This window comes from Bacillus rossius, chromosome 10, assembly GCF_032445375.1.
Source record: "Bacillus rossius redtenbacheri isolate Brsri chromosome 10, Brsri_v3, whole genome shotgun sequence".
Taxonomy (NCBI): Eukaryota; Metazoa; Arthropoda; class Insecta; order Phasmatodea; family Bacillidae; genus Bacillus; species Bacillus rossius.
The window spans coordinates 44971903-44994166 of record NC_086337.1 but is presented as its reverse complement, the minus strand read 5'-3'; the positions used below and the strand labels follow the sequence as shown (position 1 = coordinate 44994166).

Below are 22264 nucleotides of genomic sequence, written 5' to 3'. Positions count from 1 at the left end.
ACACATTTCCGTTCCATTCACGAAATCACTCCTACCAAATGCCGTGTACCAAGAGCTAAGATGTTTACACATTAAAAAAAAAAAGTTCTTGTCGTTATTAGTGCGTGCGTCAGAGCTCGCCGACGAAGAAGCCCCAGGAACGCGAGAACGAACAGGCGCTGCCCTTTGAAGCAGGTCTCCGCGGGAGTTAACTTTGTTTCGGAAATGGGTCGGAAGGAGTTAGGTTGGTGTGGGAACCGGGGGGGAAGGCAGGGGTTGAAGTTGGTGGTGGAATGGAGGGGTGAAGGAGGTGGGGAGCCGGGGGCAGAGAGTTGCGCCAACACCTTACGGCAGCCGCCGTCCTCTTGCGGGGCGGCTGATCAAGCTTCGCCCGTCCGCCGCCAGGGTATGCTGCCGAGCGCCCGCAGCCATGAGCGCGCGAGCGCGCGCGCGCGCCAGTCGCTAATGAAGTTGCGATGTTAATTACCCGCGTGTTCCTAATCTCTTCTACTACTACCACCACCTTCCCCTTCCCAAACTTCCCTCACCCCACCATCGACTTCTGTTGCTCGGGGGAAAGTTGCGTGTGAGAGGGGGAGGGTGTGTTTCTCCTCTGGAGTACCGCCGGCTACACGTCTTCGCATCCCATCACCCCCCCCCCCCCCCCCACTTCTTCGACGGGTGGGGGGATTAGTTTAACAAGACTTGCCAGAGCGGGAGGCTTCAATTCACTCGGAAACATGTTTCCAAGTTTATGTGTGTATGTGCGTTCCGTCTCTTTCTCTGTGCGTCTGACTCTCTCTCTCTCTCTCTCTCTTTCTCTCTCTCTCTCTCTCTCTCTCTCTCTCTCTATCTCTGGCGCGCGCTCTCATCCCTAATAAATCGCCCATAAGGTTTTCCACCCGGCTTCGTCTGCGGAATGATGGGTTCTTTGGTGTTTCCCCTCCTTATGCGGATAGGGAACTTGTTTCCCTTCTTACCTCTGCCAACTTCCTGGCGTTCGACACTTGGTTAATACCTACCTGAGCTTACATACGGTGTGCAAGGGCTTCAAAAGAACCCCAAGAGTTTTAAAACTGCTCAAAATATCCAAGTGGCCAAGAAAATAGTAAAAAAAAAAAAAAATGAGGTCGGAATGGTGATTCTGTTTCCTCAGGTATTTTTTTTTTTAAAAACACTAATCTTTTTTTAGGGTGAACTTTGTTAGGTATAAAACTCTCTCTCTACAGAGTCTCGAAATACCATAGGGACTTACATTAAACATTTATCTTCATTATCCACATTATGAAATAATGTTAGAGTCACCTCTCAAAATCATATGCACGACGCAAAGACTACGAGTCTCTTTGGAGCCTTTTGCTTAGAGGTGATACCATAAAAAAAAGTTTTACTTTGGTATTACTTTTACTGTGGTATTACTTTGTCTCAAAACTAAATACTCTATGAACCATTTCCACTTCAAGCTAATTGCTTCAGGTTCGCAGGGTAACCGGCGATTCCGTAATGCCTTATACAAGATTATACTTAGAAATACTTCTAATAAGACTGATGCTGTTTACTTTTTTATAGAGAAACTTTCATGACCGTTATTTTTTTTTTCTTTATTCACGAGAGAAAAATTTGTTCTTTCAAAGAAGTACCAGTGTAAAACTAAGAATAAGTAAAGTGTCCGAGTTTGTATTCGTTCAAGAGTACTTTTTTTTCCACATTCAATCCAGTGGGTTACAATACCCCAAGCATGTTTTACAGTATGTTAAGTTGAGAATATTGATAAAGACCTATAAAAATATATTTGTTATATTTAGACTTACAAATAAATTTTTAACGAACTAACCGTTATCTTAAAAGCTCTGTGTTTATTATTTATTTTCCAGAATATGATTAGATAAAAATTTTGAAGAAATAGGAAAAAGTAATCCTTGTTTACGGTACCTCACTAGAAACACCTTCAGACTTCTTAAAGAGAGAGAGAGATAGAGAGAGAGAGAGAGAGAGAGAGAGAGAGGAACATAAATACTGTACACCATATTGTTTTCAACAATGCCATAACAATTTTCTAGCGTTAATATTGAAAATTAGCCTGCGCTAAGATACACAAAAATAATTATTTAGGTGTTGAATGTATTACACATGTATCATAAACTATTCCTAGTGCAGGATAGGACACGGCCAGTCCCTTAGTTTTAGGGAACGGATTGTGGTGTCCTATCCGTTGCCGAAATGTTGCAGGAATTTCGTGGTTACGCAGAGCTCACTTTTTTGTTTGATTTCGTCCAGAATGGCGGACCCGCGTCTGGCTCCATTAACTCGTATATAGTCACTTTTAAGATCATCGGTGGACGTACCGAGCGTGTTGGTGAGCGAAATGAAACTTAATGATGGCGAAACTATCCGGGAATATATTTTGTACAAATTAATGGTCATAACATAAAAAAAAAAATTGCTACTTAAAAAGTACTTGTAAAATTATAAAGTAGTTTTTATTTTTGTACGATGGTATTGCCATTTCTAGTAATTTTTCTGTAAAATTTGTATAGATCGTTGAGAAACGTCTCCTAGAATGTGTTGGAATCATTTTCTAGCCTCGCGCAGGGCATCGTTTATTAAAACGGCTGCTGATCTGTTATTTTACTGGGATTCGGTTCGGACAATTTCTGGAATACGGGCCGCGAGTTAGGTTACGGTTGTCTGCCAACAAGGCAGTGCTTATTGGCGAACTTACCTGAACATTTTTGAATACAGCCCTTAGAGATTTAAAAAGCCCATAACATAGTTTTTAATAGTATTATTATTAGAGCTGTAGTGATTCTCAAAAATTATCCTATGCTAAACGCCAGTGACTTCGTAGGGAAAACTATTAGTAACCGCCAGTTCCTATTATATTCAAAGATTCCAATACATTACATATGCCAAATTTTGATATTCAAACGATCGATAATTGTTAGCGTTAAAAGTTTTCAACCAATATAGCGTGTTTCGATTCTGTCTCTCGTCCTGAACTGATCACCGAGGCGGGTTGATTAAGTGCGACGCTCGCTGGTGCTTCTTTCTGTCACGGCATCGCCTCTAAGTGCAAAGTTGAAAAATGGCGCGAAGTCTTTACAGCTTTTATAGGGCAATAATGAAGTGTAAGTGGTGGTATGAATCTCATATGTTGGAGAAATTAGGATAGAGCATCAATACAAGTCCCTTGAGTGCCTTCAAGAATCTGTAACGGATGTTTCATTCCTAAAAAATTGTTCTGAAAACACACGTTTCAGCTATTTTTCACTCTCATGTGCGTGTTTGTAAGGAGGCATTACCCTTATTATATCTTGAATAGTTTTAAAATCGCGTGGTTTTTCCTGAATGCTCTGCACACAGTATGTGTAGGCAGGGCCATACTGGTGAACAAGCTAACTGTTCGTAAACAGATTCCAGTCCTAAGTGCTTTGGTTGTTATGAAGACCTGAACGTAATACAACCCCCGTGTAGTCGTATCCAGATCGATTACTTTGTTTGGTTACCGCGGTTCCTGTGAAAGACAACCATGTTGATTTAGCGGCCTTGATGAAATATCTTAGCGTGGATTCGGAAAGGGCGTTTGAGTAAAGTCATTCGATAGAGGCTTCCTTCTTGGCAGAATATAGTTCAGACCTTCAGGGGTTTAAGTCTCGACAGAAAGGAGATATTGTACCAAAGAAGATTGATCACCAATCATCCTGAGAGCGCTAGAGATCCCAAGTTGCGATTAACCAGTGGAAATGAAAACGGAGTTCAGGGTTATACAGAGAAGCGAATGATGGCACGAATTTGTTTTTGTTAAGAGAACAGTACTTGAATATTATTTTTATAAACTCTGTGTGATATTTATTTAATTTTAAGATGTTGTTCTCAATGTTGAATGCTGTATTCAATGTAGAATAAATATTTCATCATCGTAACAATTTTTGCTAACATTATTTTTAATATTATAGATTTAATTAACTTAGCGTTGCTTAGCCTGTATCTAAATTATTTTAAAACTAATTCAAATTCTAATGCCCGAGAATTGTTTTGAATCCTCGACTTCAAACTTGAGGAAAATATTTATTTGGGCAGATTATTTTATGTCGTATTTAATGAAAACAAATATAAAACTTAATATATATTAATCAATTAAAATTTCGTTATTGTGCACTAAACCATTACAAATACATTTTATCTGAAAATTTTGTAAAAACTTATTCTTTTCAAAGAAATCAACATGGCGAACAAAAAAATGGGGGGGGGGGGAAGTAAATTTCAATAGACAAAAATTACAATTTCGCAGTGTTTATTAGTTTATTAGAAGTTTATAAGAGAGACATATGGCATAAAATACAGAAAATGTTATTATAACACCGATATTAAATTTTTCCATGTTTTCAAAAAAATGTTTTTTTTTTTTTTGTAACAGTTTAAGGTAATATTGGAAATGATGAATAAATATTCCATATTTTGGCATACAAATAATCGACAATCATGTTCTGGAACCTGATTCGGAACAGTGCTGTAGAATTGTGTTTTTCAGACATACGAAGAACGTACTGTCAATCAAATATTAATGTACCAAAATAAGATTAGCTTAATGTAGGTACTTATATATTTTCCCATCTGGATATTTGATCGGAATAAATAGAGTGCGTGTGTGTTTGTGTGTATGTGTAGGTTTGTATGTATGCAATTTTGTTTATGTTTGTAAGATGCAATCATTCGAACAGTTTGGAAATAAAAATCGAAGTTTTAGAGACTGGAATAAAATGTGAGTTCCATGACCTCCAGGATAGATTGCACGATCATCTGCATACTTGGGCAAATGTCTCCCGTTCATTGGCTGCTGACTTGTGAGGCGTCTCAACATGGTAACTTGTGATTCGATACTTCCTTGATTGAGGGTCCTTAATTGGCCAATATTCCTCCTGATTCACAGATGAATCAGCGAATTTTTTCCGGTCTCTACCAAGTGTAGGGGCATGCAGATTTCGCGAAAATATTTCGAGAGTAGCTGAAAGTTAAAACACTGTAGCATCGTCTGTGTTTCGTGATTGGGTTAGTTTCTCCCAAGTGCACATCGATTGTAACAACACCAATCACAGTAACTCAGTGCGGAAGCAATAGCGTCCTGATTGGCTCTGTCAAACAAGGCAACGACTTCTCTCGCATAGACGGCCGCCAATCACTAGGAAGAAACCACAGTTACGGGTATACCTTGTTGCAGTCTAATAGACGTTCAGATCTTTTACGCGAAAAATGCCTGCCTCTAACCAAGTGTTATTAATAGAGACCTGCAAAATTCGCGGATTCATTTCGCGATATGCTACAATTCAAATAATTATACCTTAGCGCTGCGTCTGCAATTGGTTCACTGTTAATCTAGAGCAGCGGTTCCCAAACGGTGGGTCGCGACCCACTACTGGGTCGCGGAAGTGCTACAGGTGGGTCGCGACTCGATCCTAAAACTATCAGATACCAACGAACAAACCATCGGAAAAGATAAGAAAAATCGAAACAAATCGAATTGTGTGCAAACAAATATCTATTGTTAAAAAAATAACTGTTTGTCAAATATTTTCAAATCAGAACACAAATAGTTTATCATTAATCAATCGGTATCTTAAAAAAAGCATCAATATTTGCAATATATGATGGTAAATTATACATACATAAGGAAGGGATACGATATAAATGAGGTTTTTTACTCCACAATGGACCGATGGCCCTTGGAGGTATTCTTATAAGGAAAGATGGGTCGCCAGCTGAAAAAGTTTGGGAACCACTGATCTAGAGTAATGAGGGCCAATTAGAGACCCTCACTCATAGAAGTATCGAATCACAGACACTCGGTCGAGACGACTCACAAGTCAGCAGCCAATGAACAGGTGGCATTTACCCGAGTGTGTAGAGTGCAGTAGAGTCTATCCTGGAGGTCATTGAATCCGCGAATTTTGCAGGTCTCTAGTTATTTAGCAGATTGTGAGTTATCGAGTTATTGATAAGCTTGTTCGTTATCACGATGTCGTTAACTGTTGTTTCGTTCGTTTCGGAAGACCCCGGGGGGCGAGCGTTGCGGGTTGTACAAACAAGCGAGACGCGTTTTAAGCGGAAATCGATATCAGTTTGCCTTCTCTCCCCTTCGGCGGACGTTGGGCGGAGGGGGCGGTGGTGGGGCGGAGCTACAGGGGAGTTAATGGACGGCAAAATTACGTCCGGGAACACGTCAACATCGCGCCGCTCCGCGCCGGCAAGAAAATATTTCAGCTTGGTCGCCCGGAATACCCGTCGAAGCTTACCTTCGCGTAGCTGAACTAAAACGTCTACACTTTTAACAATATGTGTGGTTCAGATTTAACATTTTTTTTGTTAAAAAAAAAAACCCTGAGTGAACACATTTCAAAGATTTTACACATAAATGTAGTAAATCAAACCTTTAAATAATAATAATAGTAATTAGATGTATGCACTTAGCGCGAAAAATGTTTTTTTCCAGACCAGCTGTGCGTTAAAACTCTGTGTTTCGTGGTTGGCTGGGTTTGTGTCATGGCGTGGCCAAATATGGCAATGACTTATTTTATAAGGGAACAATCGACAGGTCAGGCAATAACGTGTTGTAGTTTAATGAGCGATCATGTTTCACCCCCCCCCCCCCCCCCCCCCTTCGATGTTCTTAAACCCGCGAATTTTTCTAGTCCCTAAATATTAGTATCAATGCACCAGTCGTACCAACTTTAGAAAACAAAATTCTAACCCGCATCCCAGTAACGCCGTGCCTGCGATGCGTTGAAAATGAAAGAGAGAGATAAAAAAAAAATTCAAATCGGAAAAAATCTGTCGCGCCCACCTATTGGTCGCGTTGACGTCACGCATGTGTCGAACGTGATGGTCAGGGCCAGTTATTTATCTCGCGAAAACGATTCCGTGATTTAAGCTGTGTGCTAAATCTACCGTATCATTGCCTGTGTTGCGTGATTGGCTGAGTTTCTTTCAGGTCCTTGCCCCACTGTCCGCACTCGTTTCACAGCAAGTTCAGTGCTTCACAGCGGATGCTTAACGTGTTCCAAATGGCATGGCCAAATAAGGCAGTGGCTTTTTTTTTTCTTCAAACGGTTGCAGAAATAATGACGCGTAAGTACCTACCGTATCGCGGTCCATCAAGTGAGCATATTGTTTCGCGAAAAAACCACCGACGCAAGTGATCGGTTGGAAAATTGTTTCATTTTCGTTGCGCTTTCACGCTTAAGGTAAGATGCTCATTACGCAAACGTATTAAGTAGTCTGCATTTTTTAAAAAAAAAGCTATAGCTCGCTCTGTGCAGTTATGCTCTGTGCAGTGACGTTCTGTGATGTCTGCGCCTACACGGGGCCGCGTGGTTGGACCACTCGCCTCACACTTCGGTTACCGTCGCGGAGTATAAACTATATATATATATATGTATGTATATACGTAGGAATATTCATTCGTGAGCGGGAAACGTGGCGGACGTTGCCTCCAAGGCGTCGGGGTTTCCCCGGACATACTCCCGTCCAGGGCCGTAGCCATAATTCTGTAAGGAGGTGGTCCAGTATATCCATTATATTTATAATAAGTTTTCTTCATTATCGAATTTTAAAAGAAAATTTACCGTCCCACTCAAATCAAATCTCAGGGGAAAGTAAACATTTAAGAATTCCCAACTTTTGTAAAAGTTCGTGTTTACAAAAAATGATGATACTTCTTGAAGAATCTGAACATTTTTTTTTTTAAGTTGTTACTTTGTTTCGGTAACTGTCGTCTGTTCCCGTCACCAGGCACAAAAACTCGTCGTTGTTAGACCTCTGTTTTGTTTTAAGTACATTCAAACGGAATTACTGTGCGGTCTGATATTTGAAGTTTGACTGTGTTGTTCATGATACCTGTTCAGTTTCACCGTTCGGTCCATCTGTTCGCTGTGTGGTCCAGGGTTTCTTATTATTTTTTTTTTGCAATTTTGAATTTATTTTTTATGACAAACAATGCAAAACTGCAATTATGTATGTCGAAAGAATTGTGTTAAAAAATATTTTCCCTTTGTAGGAATATCTAAAGAAAGTACCGAAAATGTGAAGGAAAAAAATTGTTCAAATATTTTCCAAAGTTTTTTTTTTTTTTTGCTGCCATGTTTGGTTTCGTGGCGAGACACGACGGCGTGGTTGGAAAACTGCGTGCGCTAGGAAACAACCACCCCTCTCCCCCCACCCGACTCATTTTTTTGCCCCTTCCATTGTCACCCCGCCACCGCAATTCGCACCCACGCCCTCTGCTGTGCCAACCGCATCAAAAACAGCCGTACAGCGACGCTGGCGCCGCGAGGAGAGAGGCCATTGTCGGTCCTCCTGCCACGCCACCCCCCCCCCCCTCCCCCTTCTCGCCAGGCGGAAGTTTTGTTTGGGCAGTTCATCAAAACATGTTTAAACGGGGGCGTCCGTGATGTACGGCGAGTGTTCGACTAGGAGCAGAACGCGCGGTGCTACATCTGTCACCGACCGCTATCTGTTCACGTCGGCTGTTAACTCAGCGCGGCGGCGCCTGATATATCGCAGTGGTTTCGGGTTCGCTCGATGTGCCGTATTCAGTTCCGGTTACGCAATCCCAACATTTCTCTCATTTCCCCCCCCCCCCCTCCAAATCATTAATTGTTTTTTTTTTCTCTCGCACGTATCGGTGCTAAGAGCTGCAGAAAAAAAAAACATTCGATTTATGAACTCCTCGAAGATATCCGAGTGGGGTCTGTTTGCAAAAAGCTTCTAAGAATGCGCCGAGGGATCTGTTCTCGTTTTTTTAAACTATGAAAATGGTGTAATCTTTAAGAGATTAAACTCCCGAAAACAGATTCTTGAAAGCACTCAAGGGATTTGCTTTACACTTTTATCTTCGTTTCCCAGCCATATAATGTTACGGTCACCGAGCTGTTTAATCATCGTGACAGTTCCCACAGCTGTGTGCTTAGAGGCGATACCGCGCTGGAAGCATCAGCGAGCGTCGCACTTATCATCCCGCGCGCCACTAACACAGATACACCCCTGACTAGGCGGGCCTGTTCGACAACGAGGTCATTACAGATACTACCTTGCAGTGGTACAGGAATGGTGGGACAGGAATTGGTGGAGCTGCGAACAAGGCAAACTGCAACCAAATGGCTGGTGTCACGCTACGCGCTAAAGTTTCCGCAGCGTTTTTGATGTGAAACGTATTTTCTGGAGGGGCCTACAATTTTTGAGCGTTAAGAAAGTTCGGATCACATGAGGGGAATAATTATATACGTGGTGGGGAGAGACCTGAAAAATTCTCGGTTTAATTTCGCGTAAGGCTAGAATCCAAATGCGTTTATCTTTTTGCTGGTTCAGTATTGGATCAGAGTTTACCTGAAGGCATCTGAGCCAATTAATAACCCTCAACGAAAGAAGTGTCTGATCACAAGCCTCCCAGATAAACAGGTCTCACAAGTCAGTAGCCAATGAGCTGGTGTGAATTTTCCCGAGCTCATAGAGGATCGCGGAGTCTATCCTAGAGGTCATTGAAACCGCGAAATTTTCCCGTACCTAGTGGCGGGGGAACCGGTAGAGGAGGAGACGGCAGGGGAAGGCAGAAACGACGCAGCATACTACACTTGCATACTTGCACACTTGCTTACCTGCACACTTTCTTACTTTACACTTTCATACTTGTGCAATAGCATAATTTAGCGCTCGCATATTTGCATACAAATTTGTTTGATCTGCGACCTCAGCCAAAGATAATTATGTTTCCTATACCTAATAAAAAAAAAGCAAGAATATTCACTTCTGTCGCGCATGGACTCCTCGCATAATATTTTTTTGGGCTGAATATATTTTTTCGACCACTTAGAGTGCATTATTCACGTCTTTCAAGAATGCACTCAGTAAATTAACCAAAATAACACATGTAAACATTATTTTTTAATAGAAAATTCACCTAGATGTAGATAACTGGTAACCGCTCCGGTTCAACAACATAGTGTAGACAACCATATTAGTATGTTTACGGTAAGAACGCCAGAAAGAGTCGCACGTCAAGAGCTTACGTAATTACTCACAGGAAGAGTTTGCTCAAAATTAATGACTTTCCCTTCTGTGCGGAAGCCGGGGAGTTTTTGCTGATAACGATCCAAGACGGGAATTCGCCTGTCTTTTTAGTTCGTTAATTACCATCGCAGAGAAACACTCTACCCCCCTCCTCCTCCTCCACCCACACTTCTTTCTCATCACAGACACGCGAAGTAAAAATACGTCGAATAAAGTTAGTGCAACTCTTTGTACGATCTTCTCACGCTACAACCACTTGGCTGGAGTGTGGCAACTACGGCTGAGATCTTTTTTTTATTATTATTCCGTTGACAAGACAACGGCTCAACTTCATACTTGCTAATTTACCGTTGTTCGTGTGGCCGAGGTAATTAAGCAACTTTGAGGTATACACGCAACGAAATATGGAACAAAGGTAGCAGCGAAAGTTTGCAGAAGGTGCGTAATGCTTGAATCACGATGGCTCGAATAGACGCGAAGCGACAGCGAAATATCGAATGACTGTTAACGCGCGACAAATAGAAACAAAACACTTTTAGATAGTCTATAAATAGAGACAGGAAAATTCGCGGATTCATTTCGCGATAGGCTAAAATCCAAACAAATATACCTTTTTACAGTTTCTGCGATTGGCCCACTTTTTATCTGGAGAACGGTGAACCAATGAGAAACCCTAAACCCTAGAAAGTTCCAAATTACAGACAACGTAGCTGAGACGTCTCACAAATCAGCAGCATATGAACATGCGAATTTTTCCAGTCCCTACCTATAAATATTTTTTTGCCGTTGGAGTTGCTTGGCTTCTGAACTGTTCCCTGATGATGGCGACTACAACGTCGACCGAAACGTCGGTGACATCTTCGCCTTCAGTTTGGCTACAACCCAGAAGCCAAGCAACTCAAGACAGCTGCGAAAGCCCGCAACCCATATACAGCAGCAAACAATGTTTACATGTTTGTTTTCATGGATCTGTTTTGAATTTAAAATATGTTTAGTAAAAATTGATTGATTTGTTTCTTTCGGAAAAATCAATCATCGTCTCATTTCCGCATAAGAAGTGAAGTAGAACTATGTACCAACGACCGAAATGTTGGCCGGCTCTTGCTGCTTTGAATTTCAAATACTTTCCGACAACTTCTTGTACAGATCTTCTATAAACATATTTTAATGGATCGCTAGGGCAGAGAGCGTTACCCTACGATCTTTTTTGAAGACATTTTTGTGAAACAAGGTGTAATTGACCTCTATATATCTAAAATGGATTGTTTTTATGTAATCTATAATCTAAAAAGCGTTTGAAATGGTATTACATTTTAAAATCACTTGTCAAATACTTATCAAAGTAACAATCACTATTTTTTGGTTATTGAGGATTAAGGACAGTAAAAATCACAATATGCCCATTTTCATGGCGATCTGTTGAACGAAAACGTTTATGCGCTGCAGCGCTATCTATAGTGGCGAGTTATAGCAGAATATGCCAACTTTCATGGCGATCGGTCAAACGTTGTCGGAGTTTATAAACGTCATACCTACATACCAATGTCCTAATATATATATATACACACATATATGTGTATATATATATACACACATATATGTGTGTGTGTTTCCGAGTTGTTATGTACCAGCCAAAAACAATTATTTTCAATTAAACTGTAAACGTTTCCTTGTGGTTTGCTGGCAAAATGTTTATTTTAAATATAATTAACTAAAAAAACTCTAAATGTTTATTAATTAATTTGACTAGTAAAGCAGAAAAGAAGTGTGGTACTTAAGGGCAGAGGTAGGAACCAAAAGAAACAATATTGGTTACAATCATTTTCATAACAAAATTTTTTGTATCGTTTGATATAGAAAATAGTTAAGGGGGTACGTCCTGTACCAGATCAACACGGTTAAACTTGTCGACGTTTTCTTTGGCTGAATTTTCACAAAATAAGTATCGCATACGTTTTGCATAATTAGCTGGCAAAGTTTATTTTTTTTAACTTTTTTGAGTGCTATGGATAAGAAAATGAAAAAGTAGTATAAAACAAGAACTATTTAGGATTTAAAGTCAATGCTACTAGCTACTATGTGATATTAATTTTCACCCACAAATAAATATTTAATTTCACTTAAGAATTTTTATTATTAAAAAATATATATAAAAATCCGTTATTAATTCAATTTGATTCTCCTTATCCACACTGCACTAAATTGTAAAAATTTTAATTTGTTAGCTTATTATGCAAAAAGTATTCACAATTTTTTTTTTCACTTGGTGAATTTCGTCCACTCAAAAAATCTACACGTTTTATCTTGTTAAACGTAAATTTAAGATAATGACCTGAAACGGGGCATACATTATAAAGGCAGCGATCAAACATAACATATTTTCAAAAATCCATTACATAGTGCGTGTTTACAGTATAATTATGACATTTATAATAATTCCCAAGAATTAATTAAATATTAAACGCCTATTACTTTTGAGGGAAAACTGTTTATAGCATCCAGTCACAATTAACTTCAAGTATTCCACTAAATTATATGCTATTAGACGTGTGCCCAATGGGAAAGTATTTGATACTCATTTTTGATGAATTACCAAAAATTTGTTTCAACTAAGTTTTATTTATAATCAGAAGCTTAAACACCAATTTCCATATTTTTAACTTTATAAATGACAATCTTCCATCCCTTATTTAACCACTTAGGGGATAAATTTTCAAAAAATCCTTTCTTATTGCTTATTTAAATTATATAAGGAACTTTACGCAAACTTTCATGCTTCTAGACCCACCGGTTTAAGCTGTGCGTTGTCAGTCAGTCAGTTTTAGAGTTTTAATATTAAGTAGATAATTTAACGCAGTAAAATTTAAAAATCAAACAATTGAAAATATTTATGTGCATTATGACTTAAAAGTGTTGAAATTAATTATACATCTTTCCAGATACCTTTCTTGGCTAAATTTGATATGTGTGTTCGCTTGGTCATTTCATAATGTTGTGGTTTTATTTTATCGGCCTTTAAATCCACGTCATAGATGTTATGGTTGGAAGAAAATAATTTTTTTACAGAATGGTTTACTTCGCTGTCCATAAAAAAAAAGAGGGGAAACTGGTGAATGGACTCGGATGGAGGTGTGAAGTGAAACAAAAGAGGCCGTGGGAGTTGGCAAACCTGCCGGCAGCCGCACGAGGAGGGATGCTGAGTTGGTGGGGGGAAGAGGGAAAGAGAGGGGGTTGGCAGCACTGGCAAACACTGGCGCGCTCTAACTGGTCGAGAGGCGAGCCCGTGTAAACAGACCGTTTGAGGCTCTTAATTGCCTCCGCACTGGCGGTCGTTAAGCGAGGTCTGTATGTAAGGGGGAGAGGGGAGGAAAAGGGAGTCGTAGCTAGCTCGCCGTGCGCTCTATCGGCAATTGGCGTCACTAACTTCCCCTCCGCTCTCCCCCCCCCCCTCCTTTTCAACCGCTTGAGCTCTCTGGAGTTAGGAACCCCCCCCCCTCCCCCATCAACCACGAAAGAGAGGGGTCGGACAAGGACGAGGCGATCTCTAATCGATAATCTCCGAACAAACCCGATCGATACCTATCGAGGCGTCGAGAACAGCCGGAGGGTCGGGGAGGAAGGGATCAAGCACCCCATCAAACTGCGATAAAGGTAAAGAATGTAGTGTTTAACAGCGGCTGGAGGGGAAATTGGGGTTTGGCGCGAAACGAATTTCCTTTTATTTTATCCCCTTCCGACCCTCTGTTCCGAACCTCTGGCGCCGCGATAAAATATCGAAGGGCGTGTGTGAAGTGATCGGAACGAAGGATTTATTTTTATCTCTTTTTTTTTTGTTTCAGCAGATTACTTTCAATTTTATTTCGGCTTCCTGGGGGAATAGCGATTTCACGTGATTCATTTTACTGATAAATTCCGTGGCATGGTAGTTTTAAAATTACAAAAGTAATAATTTTGTTCACGGACATGATTTTCTCTCACGAAAAGCTACGCGTTTATTTCAATGATTCAGATTATTATTTTGTTATTAATTTATTTTTCAAAAGAATTGCAATAATTCTTCTTTGGTTCGCCTTAAGATCATGACTTATAGTAAAAACATTGGTTTTCGTTTAGATTATCTTTTAGTTAATTTTTTGGATGGTGCATTAAAAGTTAATTAATAGGCGATTAATTATAATTATGTATTTAAAATACTTTTGCAACAAATTTCATGACGTCATAAATGGGAACTGTTTGTTTATGGAATAATCAGTGTCGTCTTTCAGCATGCTTTAAGTTCAATGAAGTATAAACGATATATAGGTAGACTACTTTATACTTATTAAATATATGCTTTAAAACCAGCTAAATGTAATGCAAGAAATAGTTGCAGAAAAAATATTTCTTGATTAAGTATTTAAAATCACTTCTTAAGCAAATCAGTAAAATTCATAAACGAAACTTCCAATCGGTAATCGTGTTTGCTAATCGTGTACATTATGTTAATGTGGCCATACCGGTGATGGTTTGACTTCCAAACTGCACGACGAGTCAATGAATACTCAGGTAATCACGGGTCTACGAGATCTCTTCTAATCAAGCATTTATGCACATTACCGTAATATATATTCTTGTTAGTACTTTTTTAAGTTTTTTTTTTAATGAATTCAATGTGTCGAAATATGTTTTACTAATTGATGAAATATGTATTCAACCTGTACGAATACTTGCCCAAATTCTACCAAAGTAGCCAAGTTAGGCCCTTAATATTTACGTGATTAAGTTTCCAGATTTGCGTATGCCTAGATGAGCAAACTAACACTGAGAAGCTTTGTAATGGCTTTTGATTCTATTTATTTTGTTTTTCCTAAATTTCTTAATTGGGATGATACGTTCCAACATAGTTAATGCTTAAAGTTTCCCACATTAAATGTTAAAAATAATTCCGTACTCACAAAACTACATCAAGAAACAATCTTTTAACTGCTTTTTTAAATGTATTTATTATAGAATATATAAAAATAAATTAAAATTATTTATTAAAGAAAATACATCAATCTATGGCTGAATAATTTAACTGAAGAGATTTCTCTAATGATTATGAAAGTATTTCTTTTCTCTTTTAGCTTGTAAAATAACGCCACTACTTCTCAAAATTCCATTTTAGTTTGAAATTGGAGTTTTTATTGTTTTAAATTAATAAAAATATGCAAGTAAACACCAACAATAATACCAAATGATTCATTTGCTAAAATATTTTAGTATTTAATGTTCTTTTTTAATTTTAATAACAAATATTATTAAATGCAGTGTGACGACATTGTATCTCCATAGGCTAAATTCAATAACGCCATATTAAAAAATACATTATAATATTACATTTAATTAATTGCACTCAAAAATTATTCGTCAGTTATTAAAATTATCGTGCTCTAACTTACAACTGAAAATTCTTCACTAACAATTAAAACTCACTACATTCATGTGTGAGATTATATTTAAAAATCATTAAATTAAGCTGTGAAACTATTTCGTGGAATAAAATTTCAAAATTAAAATTTTCTATGCATTAATTAATGTCTTAACCGATACATTTTATTTGTATACCAATTTAATTAATTTTTCCAGTAACATTCTTAGCAAACGAATAAGTGAAATAATTATACAACACATGCGTCAAAATAAAGTCTCAAGTCTTTAATCAGAAATACATTTATCAATAAAAATTGGCGCTGTTGGATCCGTTAGGTATGGCGTTATTGTGTACATTTACATTTAGTTGATTTTTTTTTTGTTGAGAACTTATTTGCAGTACTTGTTTTTAATGTCATATTGAAGGGAAATAAAATACATTAGTAAAGTACCTACGACATGCTTGGCAATAAAATTCTTAATATATAATAGCATGCAGTTTAAAATCAAACGTAATTCTTACTCATTAGAATCACCTGCACGCAATCAGATTATCGTTTCTGAAGTGCTGTCCGAATTCCTTTCGACCATCTTTCACAACTGTTGTCACTCGACTGAAGTCTCACACAGTGGCGATTAAAACTCGATTAAAACTTCCCAGCGCAGTTAGCCGGGGCAAGGTACAGGCGCTGGAAATATCACTAAAAAAAAAAGAAGTGGCGTTATTGCATATGGTTGTCATAAATTTAATTTTCCTTTGATCGTAACTTATATTGTATATACATTTTAAATTATGACATATTTATTTATCTTGTAAAACAATTAATTGCACTTTTTATACATCTATCAATTAAAATAGTTTATATAAGTTTATTTTTTTGCTATATTTATATGATGGTAAATACTTTAAAAATACCTTACGTAGACGTAAAGCAGACTAGTAGCACTCACACGCAAACTCTCTTTTGTGAATGTTGTATTTCCTATAAGCCAATGTCTTATTGGAATGATTTATGTGGAAACATTGAGAACTTTTGCGAATATTCAACAATGTTAACATTCAATTTTATTCATGAGAATTCTTGGGAATTCTGAAGTTGTGAGGATCAGGTGGCGTGTGTATGGTTAGAGAGGATGAATTGGTCAAAAGGGGAGGGGGGGTAGAATGAAGTGTGGCAGGAGGATAGGGAGGCGACGGATGATTGGCTCGTTCCAAGCACCCATCACATACTTTACGGTGTGCTGATGACATATTTTTCATGCGCAATAATTTTTTTTTTTTGCGAAGGGTACTTTTATGACTGTCCCCTCGTAATGGCTCGGCGAACGAGGGAGCTGTCAAATCCAAAATGCGATTTATCAGCGGCGACGTAGAGCTCCGCTTGAACTTTGCGCAACAGTTCACAGGTTTCCTCTGCCGTCACGATAGCGAAGCCGCACTGACGACCAGGTCTTACACAGACTGCCTTGGAAACCAGTTGCCAGGAAATAGTTTGTAACACTACTATAAAGATATTTTAACTTTGTACAACACATGGCTATGGTTATTTTTGTTATATATGTACAATACGTTTATCGTGGCAATTCTGAATATTTCTTACAAAAATTTGCGCCTAATTTTATTTTTTAATTTATGTATAATTAATTTTCATTATAAATGAGCAATTATTGTATTATTATTTAATAAAAAAATTAAAACTAAAAAGTTAGTAAAAAAATTAAAACTGTCTGAGAGTTGGGTGTGTGATGTCTAATAGCTGGGTGTGTAATGACTGAGATCCAGGTTTATGACGTCTAAAAGCCGGGTGTACGACGTCTAAGAGCCGGGTGTATGACGTCTAAGAGCCGGGTGGATGAAGTCTAAAAGCCGGGTTTATGAAGTCTAAAAGCCGGGATTATGATGTCTAAAATCCGGGGGAATTAGGTCCAAGAGACGGGTTTATGACGTCTAAAAGCCTGTGTATGACGTCTAGAAGCCGGGTGTATAACGTCCAAGAGCCTGGTGGATGAAGTCTACAAGCCGGGTTTATGATGTCTAAAATCCGGGTGTATGCGGTCCAAGAGACGGGTTTATGACGTCTAAAAGCCGGATTTATGATGAAAATTGGATGTATATTTTTCGCAGATGGCGCCCCAGCGCAGCCCAAGTCCGCGAAGCGCAAGAAGGAGCCGTCGGCGACCCCGGGGGCGGCGGCGGGCGCCAAGACGTCGGCGGCGGCGGTCACTGCGGCGGCGGCGGCTGCCGCGGCGGCGGCGGCGGAGCTGAGCGACGGCGCCGGCTCGGACAGCGACCGGAAGCGGAAGAAGGCGCGCACCACCTTCACCGGCCGCCAGATCTTCGAGCTGGAGAAGCAGTTCGAGGTGAAGAAGTACCTGTCGTCGTCGGAGCGGGCCGAGATGGCGAAGCTGCTCAACGTCACCGAGACCCAGGTGAGTACCGTGCTTTCGAGTCCATCCTGGTCCGCCTACTGACTTTCCCACGTTTATATTGCAGTGCAGAACAAGTCACATCCACAATGCAATTTTTTTTTGTATGTTTAACGGATATTTGTACATCTGTACATTTCCTAGGGGTGCGGCTCTGAGTATAAAAGTTGTTATACCCGAAGTCTTAGCCAAAACTATAATAACATGTGTTCTATTTTAAAACGTTTTTATTAAATCACTTTCTTGTCTGTATGTTCGTTTGTTCGGGACAAATTTGTTTCGTTTTGTGTATAAAATTACCCGGATTCGTGGCATTAGGCTACGAGCAGAGCAGTAAAGTGGTGCGGGATGCATAACGCATGCACTCGCAGGCGACGCCGATATCACCCATTCATACATGGCTAGGGGAAATATCCGCCACACGGTCATATAGTAAGGTCAGGCAACTTTCTATTCTCCTCCTTGGCGGTACCCGTCCGCTTAGCAATGCTCGCTGTGTGCATCGAATTAACGGTGCTGATAACAGTTTAGTTTGGAACTTCGTCAATAGATGGTGTTGCATTGAATTTGACACGCACTGTCGTTTGGTGCGTTCTTCACGGCTTGTCTCTTTACTATATTGCAAGCGCCCCTCATTTTTAGTTTTAAACCTTGAAAGTATGTTCATAGGTATTTAAAATTCACAATCACAACTTTCATTATAATCTGTTTGTATGGGGTTAGGAATAACATCATATATTTGATCTGTACTAAAAATTAATTGAAATAAATTGCAAAATTCACACACAAGACTAAAATGCTAAAATAATAATTAAATAAAAAATAATATTTTAAAAAAAAATGTTTTTAAAACGGACTAAAAAGTAGCCCCTTAATGATTTATAACCCCATACAGATTCATAACCCCGTGCATATTGTCCTAAAAATTTGTAATTGTTAATTTTTGACACCTATGAATTAACCTGTATGATTTAAAACGATAAATGCGGGGTGCATGCAATAGACAATTGATGCTTGAATAGTTCACTATCAATTGTATTGCACTGCAAATGATATGAACTCTTGTGTAAGTTTTCTCAACGAGAACTACTCCCCACATTCCTTACTATTATCGATCACATGCACCTCCGCGTGTATTTTTGCACTTTGATTATATGTAAAAAAGAAGCAATTGGTTGCAGCTTCATTGTGCATAACTTGGTCAGGTAGGCAAACAATCTTCATTGCCATACATTTGTCTTTCGTCATTCGCCTATCAATTAAATCGCATGTAGACTCACGCTGGTTTGAAATTTTCATTAAAATACACCAGGTTGTGTGTTACTGACATATATGCATCTTGCATACTTAGCTTATAGGTAGGGACCGGAAAAACTCGCGGGTTGAATAACCTCCAGGATGAACTCCACAGTTCTACGTACACTCGGTCAAATGTCGCCCACTCATTGGCTTCTGTCTTGTGAGACGTCCCAACGTAGCAGCCTGTGATTCGATAAAGCTCTGGTCGGGTGTTTCTCATTGGCCCAGAGTCATCCAGGTGAGTTGTGAGCCAATAGCAGAGGCAACACTGAGGTATTACTATTTGTATTTTAACCTATCGCGAGATGAATTCGCGAGTTTATCCGGTCTCTACTTATAGTACTTAATTTGTTAGAATTTATAAAACGCAGAAATAACGAAGATGTTTTATATTCAGTTTTATATTGATGTTTTATATTGAAGTAAGAAATTTCCAGTTAATGTACGCGAGTATTTTTTTTTCTTTGATAAAAAAAAATAATGTAGCGGGGTGATCACAACAACCCGGTAATTGGTTTTGCGTGCTATCACCACGCAGAAGGGCAGGGGAGGTCGCGTGGTATGACACTGTGCGACACGGCACAATGGAGTCGTGATGTCGGGCGACGTGAGTTAGTTCCCGAGGGGGAGCCCTGGTTACAACTGTCGCCGGCATTTGTTGACGACCCCGACGCTAAACACGCGAGCGGGAGCCTTTGACATTGTCGTTCCTCCCTTGTTCCCCAACCCCCGTCGCTTGTTTCTGTTTTAGAAAACTGTTATGTTTGTTTCGTCTTTTCGTTTGGTCGTGTTTTTGTCTCGTTTTGACTGTTGTGCTGAATTTTTTGGGTTCAATATTTTTTGTGCTGTCATCATTTGTGGGGGTTTTTTCGTTTCTCTTTTTTTTTTTTTTGAAAACTATTGTGTTTGTTTCGTCTTTTCGTTTTGCTGTGTTTTTTGTCTCGTTTCAACTGCTGTGTTGAATTTTTTTGGGGTTCGGAATTTTTCTGCTGTCATCATTTGTGGTTTTTTTTTAGTTCTGTCAGTCCATTTTTCTTTGTTTTTTCCTTGTTTGTTGACCATATTCCTGTTGTGGAATATTGTGTGGCGTTAAATCCTGACAACAGCAATTTTTGATAAATTTGGTTGTTTTTTTTTGTCATTTGTGGTTGTTTTTTTTTTGTAGTTTTCTTCTGCAGACATACATGTGCTAAGCAATGGCGTATGTCCAAAAGCCCACATCAAGTCCCCACCTACGCATTTCGCTTCGAACTTTGTTTTGTTCCGTTTCGCTCCACAGCCCACACGTCCAAACCTCCCGTCTACCCGTCCCGGTTTGCCGGAGTCGCTTCGATCGCGAAACTCAAAATGCCGTCGCAGAGACTCCTCTCTCCGTACGGAAGCACGATCGCCAACATTGTAACAACCGTAACAAGTCAAAATCGTGCCCTTTGCTAAGTTGACTATCGTTCCTTGCACATACACAAACGCTTGAAAAAAAAATTCATTTGAAGTTGCAGGTAGTTTGGTGTTAAGCTCTGCTACGATTATTTAACTATACGAAACTGTTATTACTTGAATGTAAATAAAATAATTCGAATTTAATTTTGAATTTTGTTCTCCAGACGAAAATTCATGTCCTTTAGACGATATGCCGGGGAAAAAGAAACCCCACTGAATTTTGAAGATCGGTCCTCACAAAGTCCTGTGCCTTCTCGTAATAATGTTCCTAGTGACCTCTTCGTCTGCTAGGAACACAGAGGAAAAAAAGATTTTTCTTTACTTTTGCCAAAGATTCCTTTGGAAACCAGTTGCCAAGAAATAAATATTTTGTAATACTACATGAAAGATAGTGTAACTTTGTACAACACATGTCTATAGTTATTTTTGCATATATGAATTACGTTGTTTTTTCGTGATACCTAATACTATTTCTTACGAAAATAGGCTGATAATTTTATATTCAAGCCAAATTTTTTTGAACAATGGAATAGATAATCAAATATTCAACAATCGGACTTTATTTTGCTTTGTTGTGCCTATTAATGCCAGAAGTTGATACTGGGAAGCTATTCAGGGAAAGGTTTCCAAATAATTTTAACTATTGGCGGTACCCGAGTAAGAATCCGAACTCAGTTTTTCTACGAACACTATTTTGTAGTGAATTAAATGGTTTTGTATTTTAATGTACAGATTTACAAATATCTGTTATTTTACATGAATATTTCTGTTCCGTTTACGAAGAAAAAAAAATTACAGTGAACTGTATAACACGGAAACTACGTCCCGGTGTACCAACAAGGGCCTATGTCTAATTGAAAAGTCCGAAACATGCAGAAGAAAACGGGTTAAATCTTAGTAGAGGCATGGCCGCGGCACCCAGACGTGAAATTATATGTCCTTCCAACATCATAAAAAAAACATTTCTTGAGCCGCCGAACGACGCGAACTCTCGGCACAGCACTCGAACAACTATTAACTGACTCCGCAACTGCAGCGACGAGGCAACACGTTGCAACAATGGTTTAAGATTTCTCTTTACCTCATTGGTAGAGACCCGGAAAATTCGCGGGTTCATTTCGTGTTATGCTAAAATTCAAATAATTATACCTTAGTGCTGCTTCTGTCATTGGTTCACTGTTAATCTAGATTACTGAGTGTCAATTAGAGACCCTCACTCGTAGAAGTGTCGAATCACAGACCACCCAGTCAAGACGACTCACAAGTCAGCAGCCAATGAACAGTTGGCATTTGACCGAGTGTGTAGAGGATATTGGAGTCTATCCTGAAGGTCATTGAACCCGCGAATTTTCCGGGTCTCTACTCATTGGCCAAGTTTTACCCGACTGCATAGTTAGTGTTCAGTTCCAATTGTTATAGACCAATGCAAAACATGCTTCAAGTGTCAAACAACAATGTTTAAAAAATTTTCTTTACCATATTAGCCACGTTTTACCCAATTGCACAGTTAGTGTTCAGTTCCAGGGTAGAAGTAAGTGCGTGACCTAACCGACCAATCACGACATTTTTCTGTAAGGACACAACAATGCACAACTTTCCTTTCCCTCGCTAAGAGGCTTTTCTGTAAAAAAAAAAATACAAAGTTCTTTCTGATTGGCTGGCGTTAAAA

The 22264-nt window shown here is 39.1% G+C and overlaps 1 protein-coding gene across 1 annotated transcript in view; it reads left to right on the top strand.

The window, feature by feature from the left end:
- Window positions 1-22264, top strand: part of LOC134536057 (homeobox protein Nkx-6.1) — a 557696-nt gene that overhangs the window by 161304 nt on the left and 374128 nt on the right. The window contains exon 2 of the mRNA XM_063375585.1: window positions 17555-17859. Coding sequence (XP_063231655.1) covers window positions 17555-17859 — 305 coding nt within the window. The remainder of the gene's footprint in view (window positions 1-17554; window positions 17860-22264) is intronic.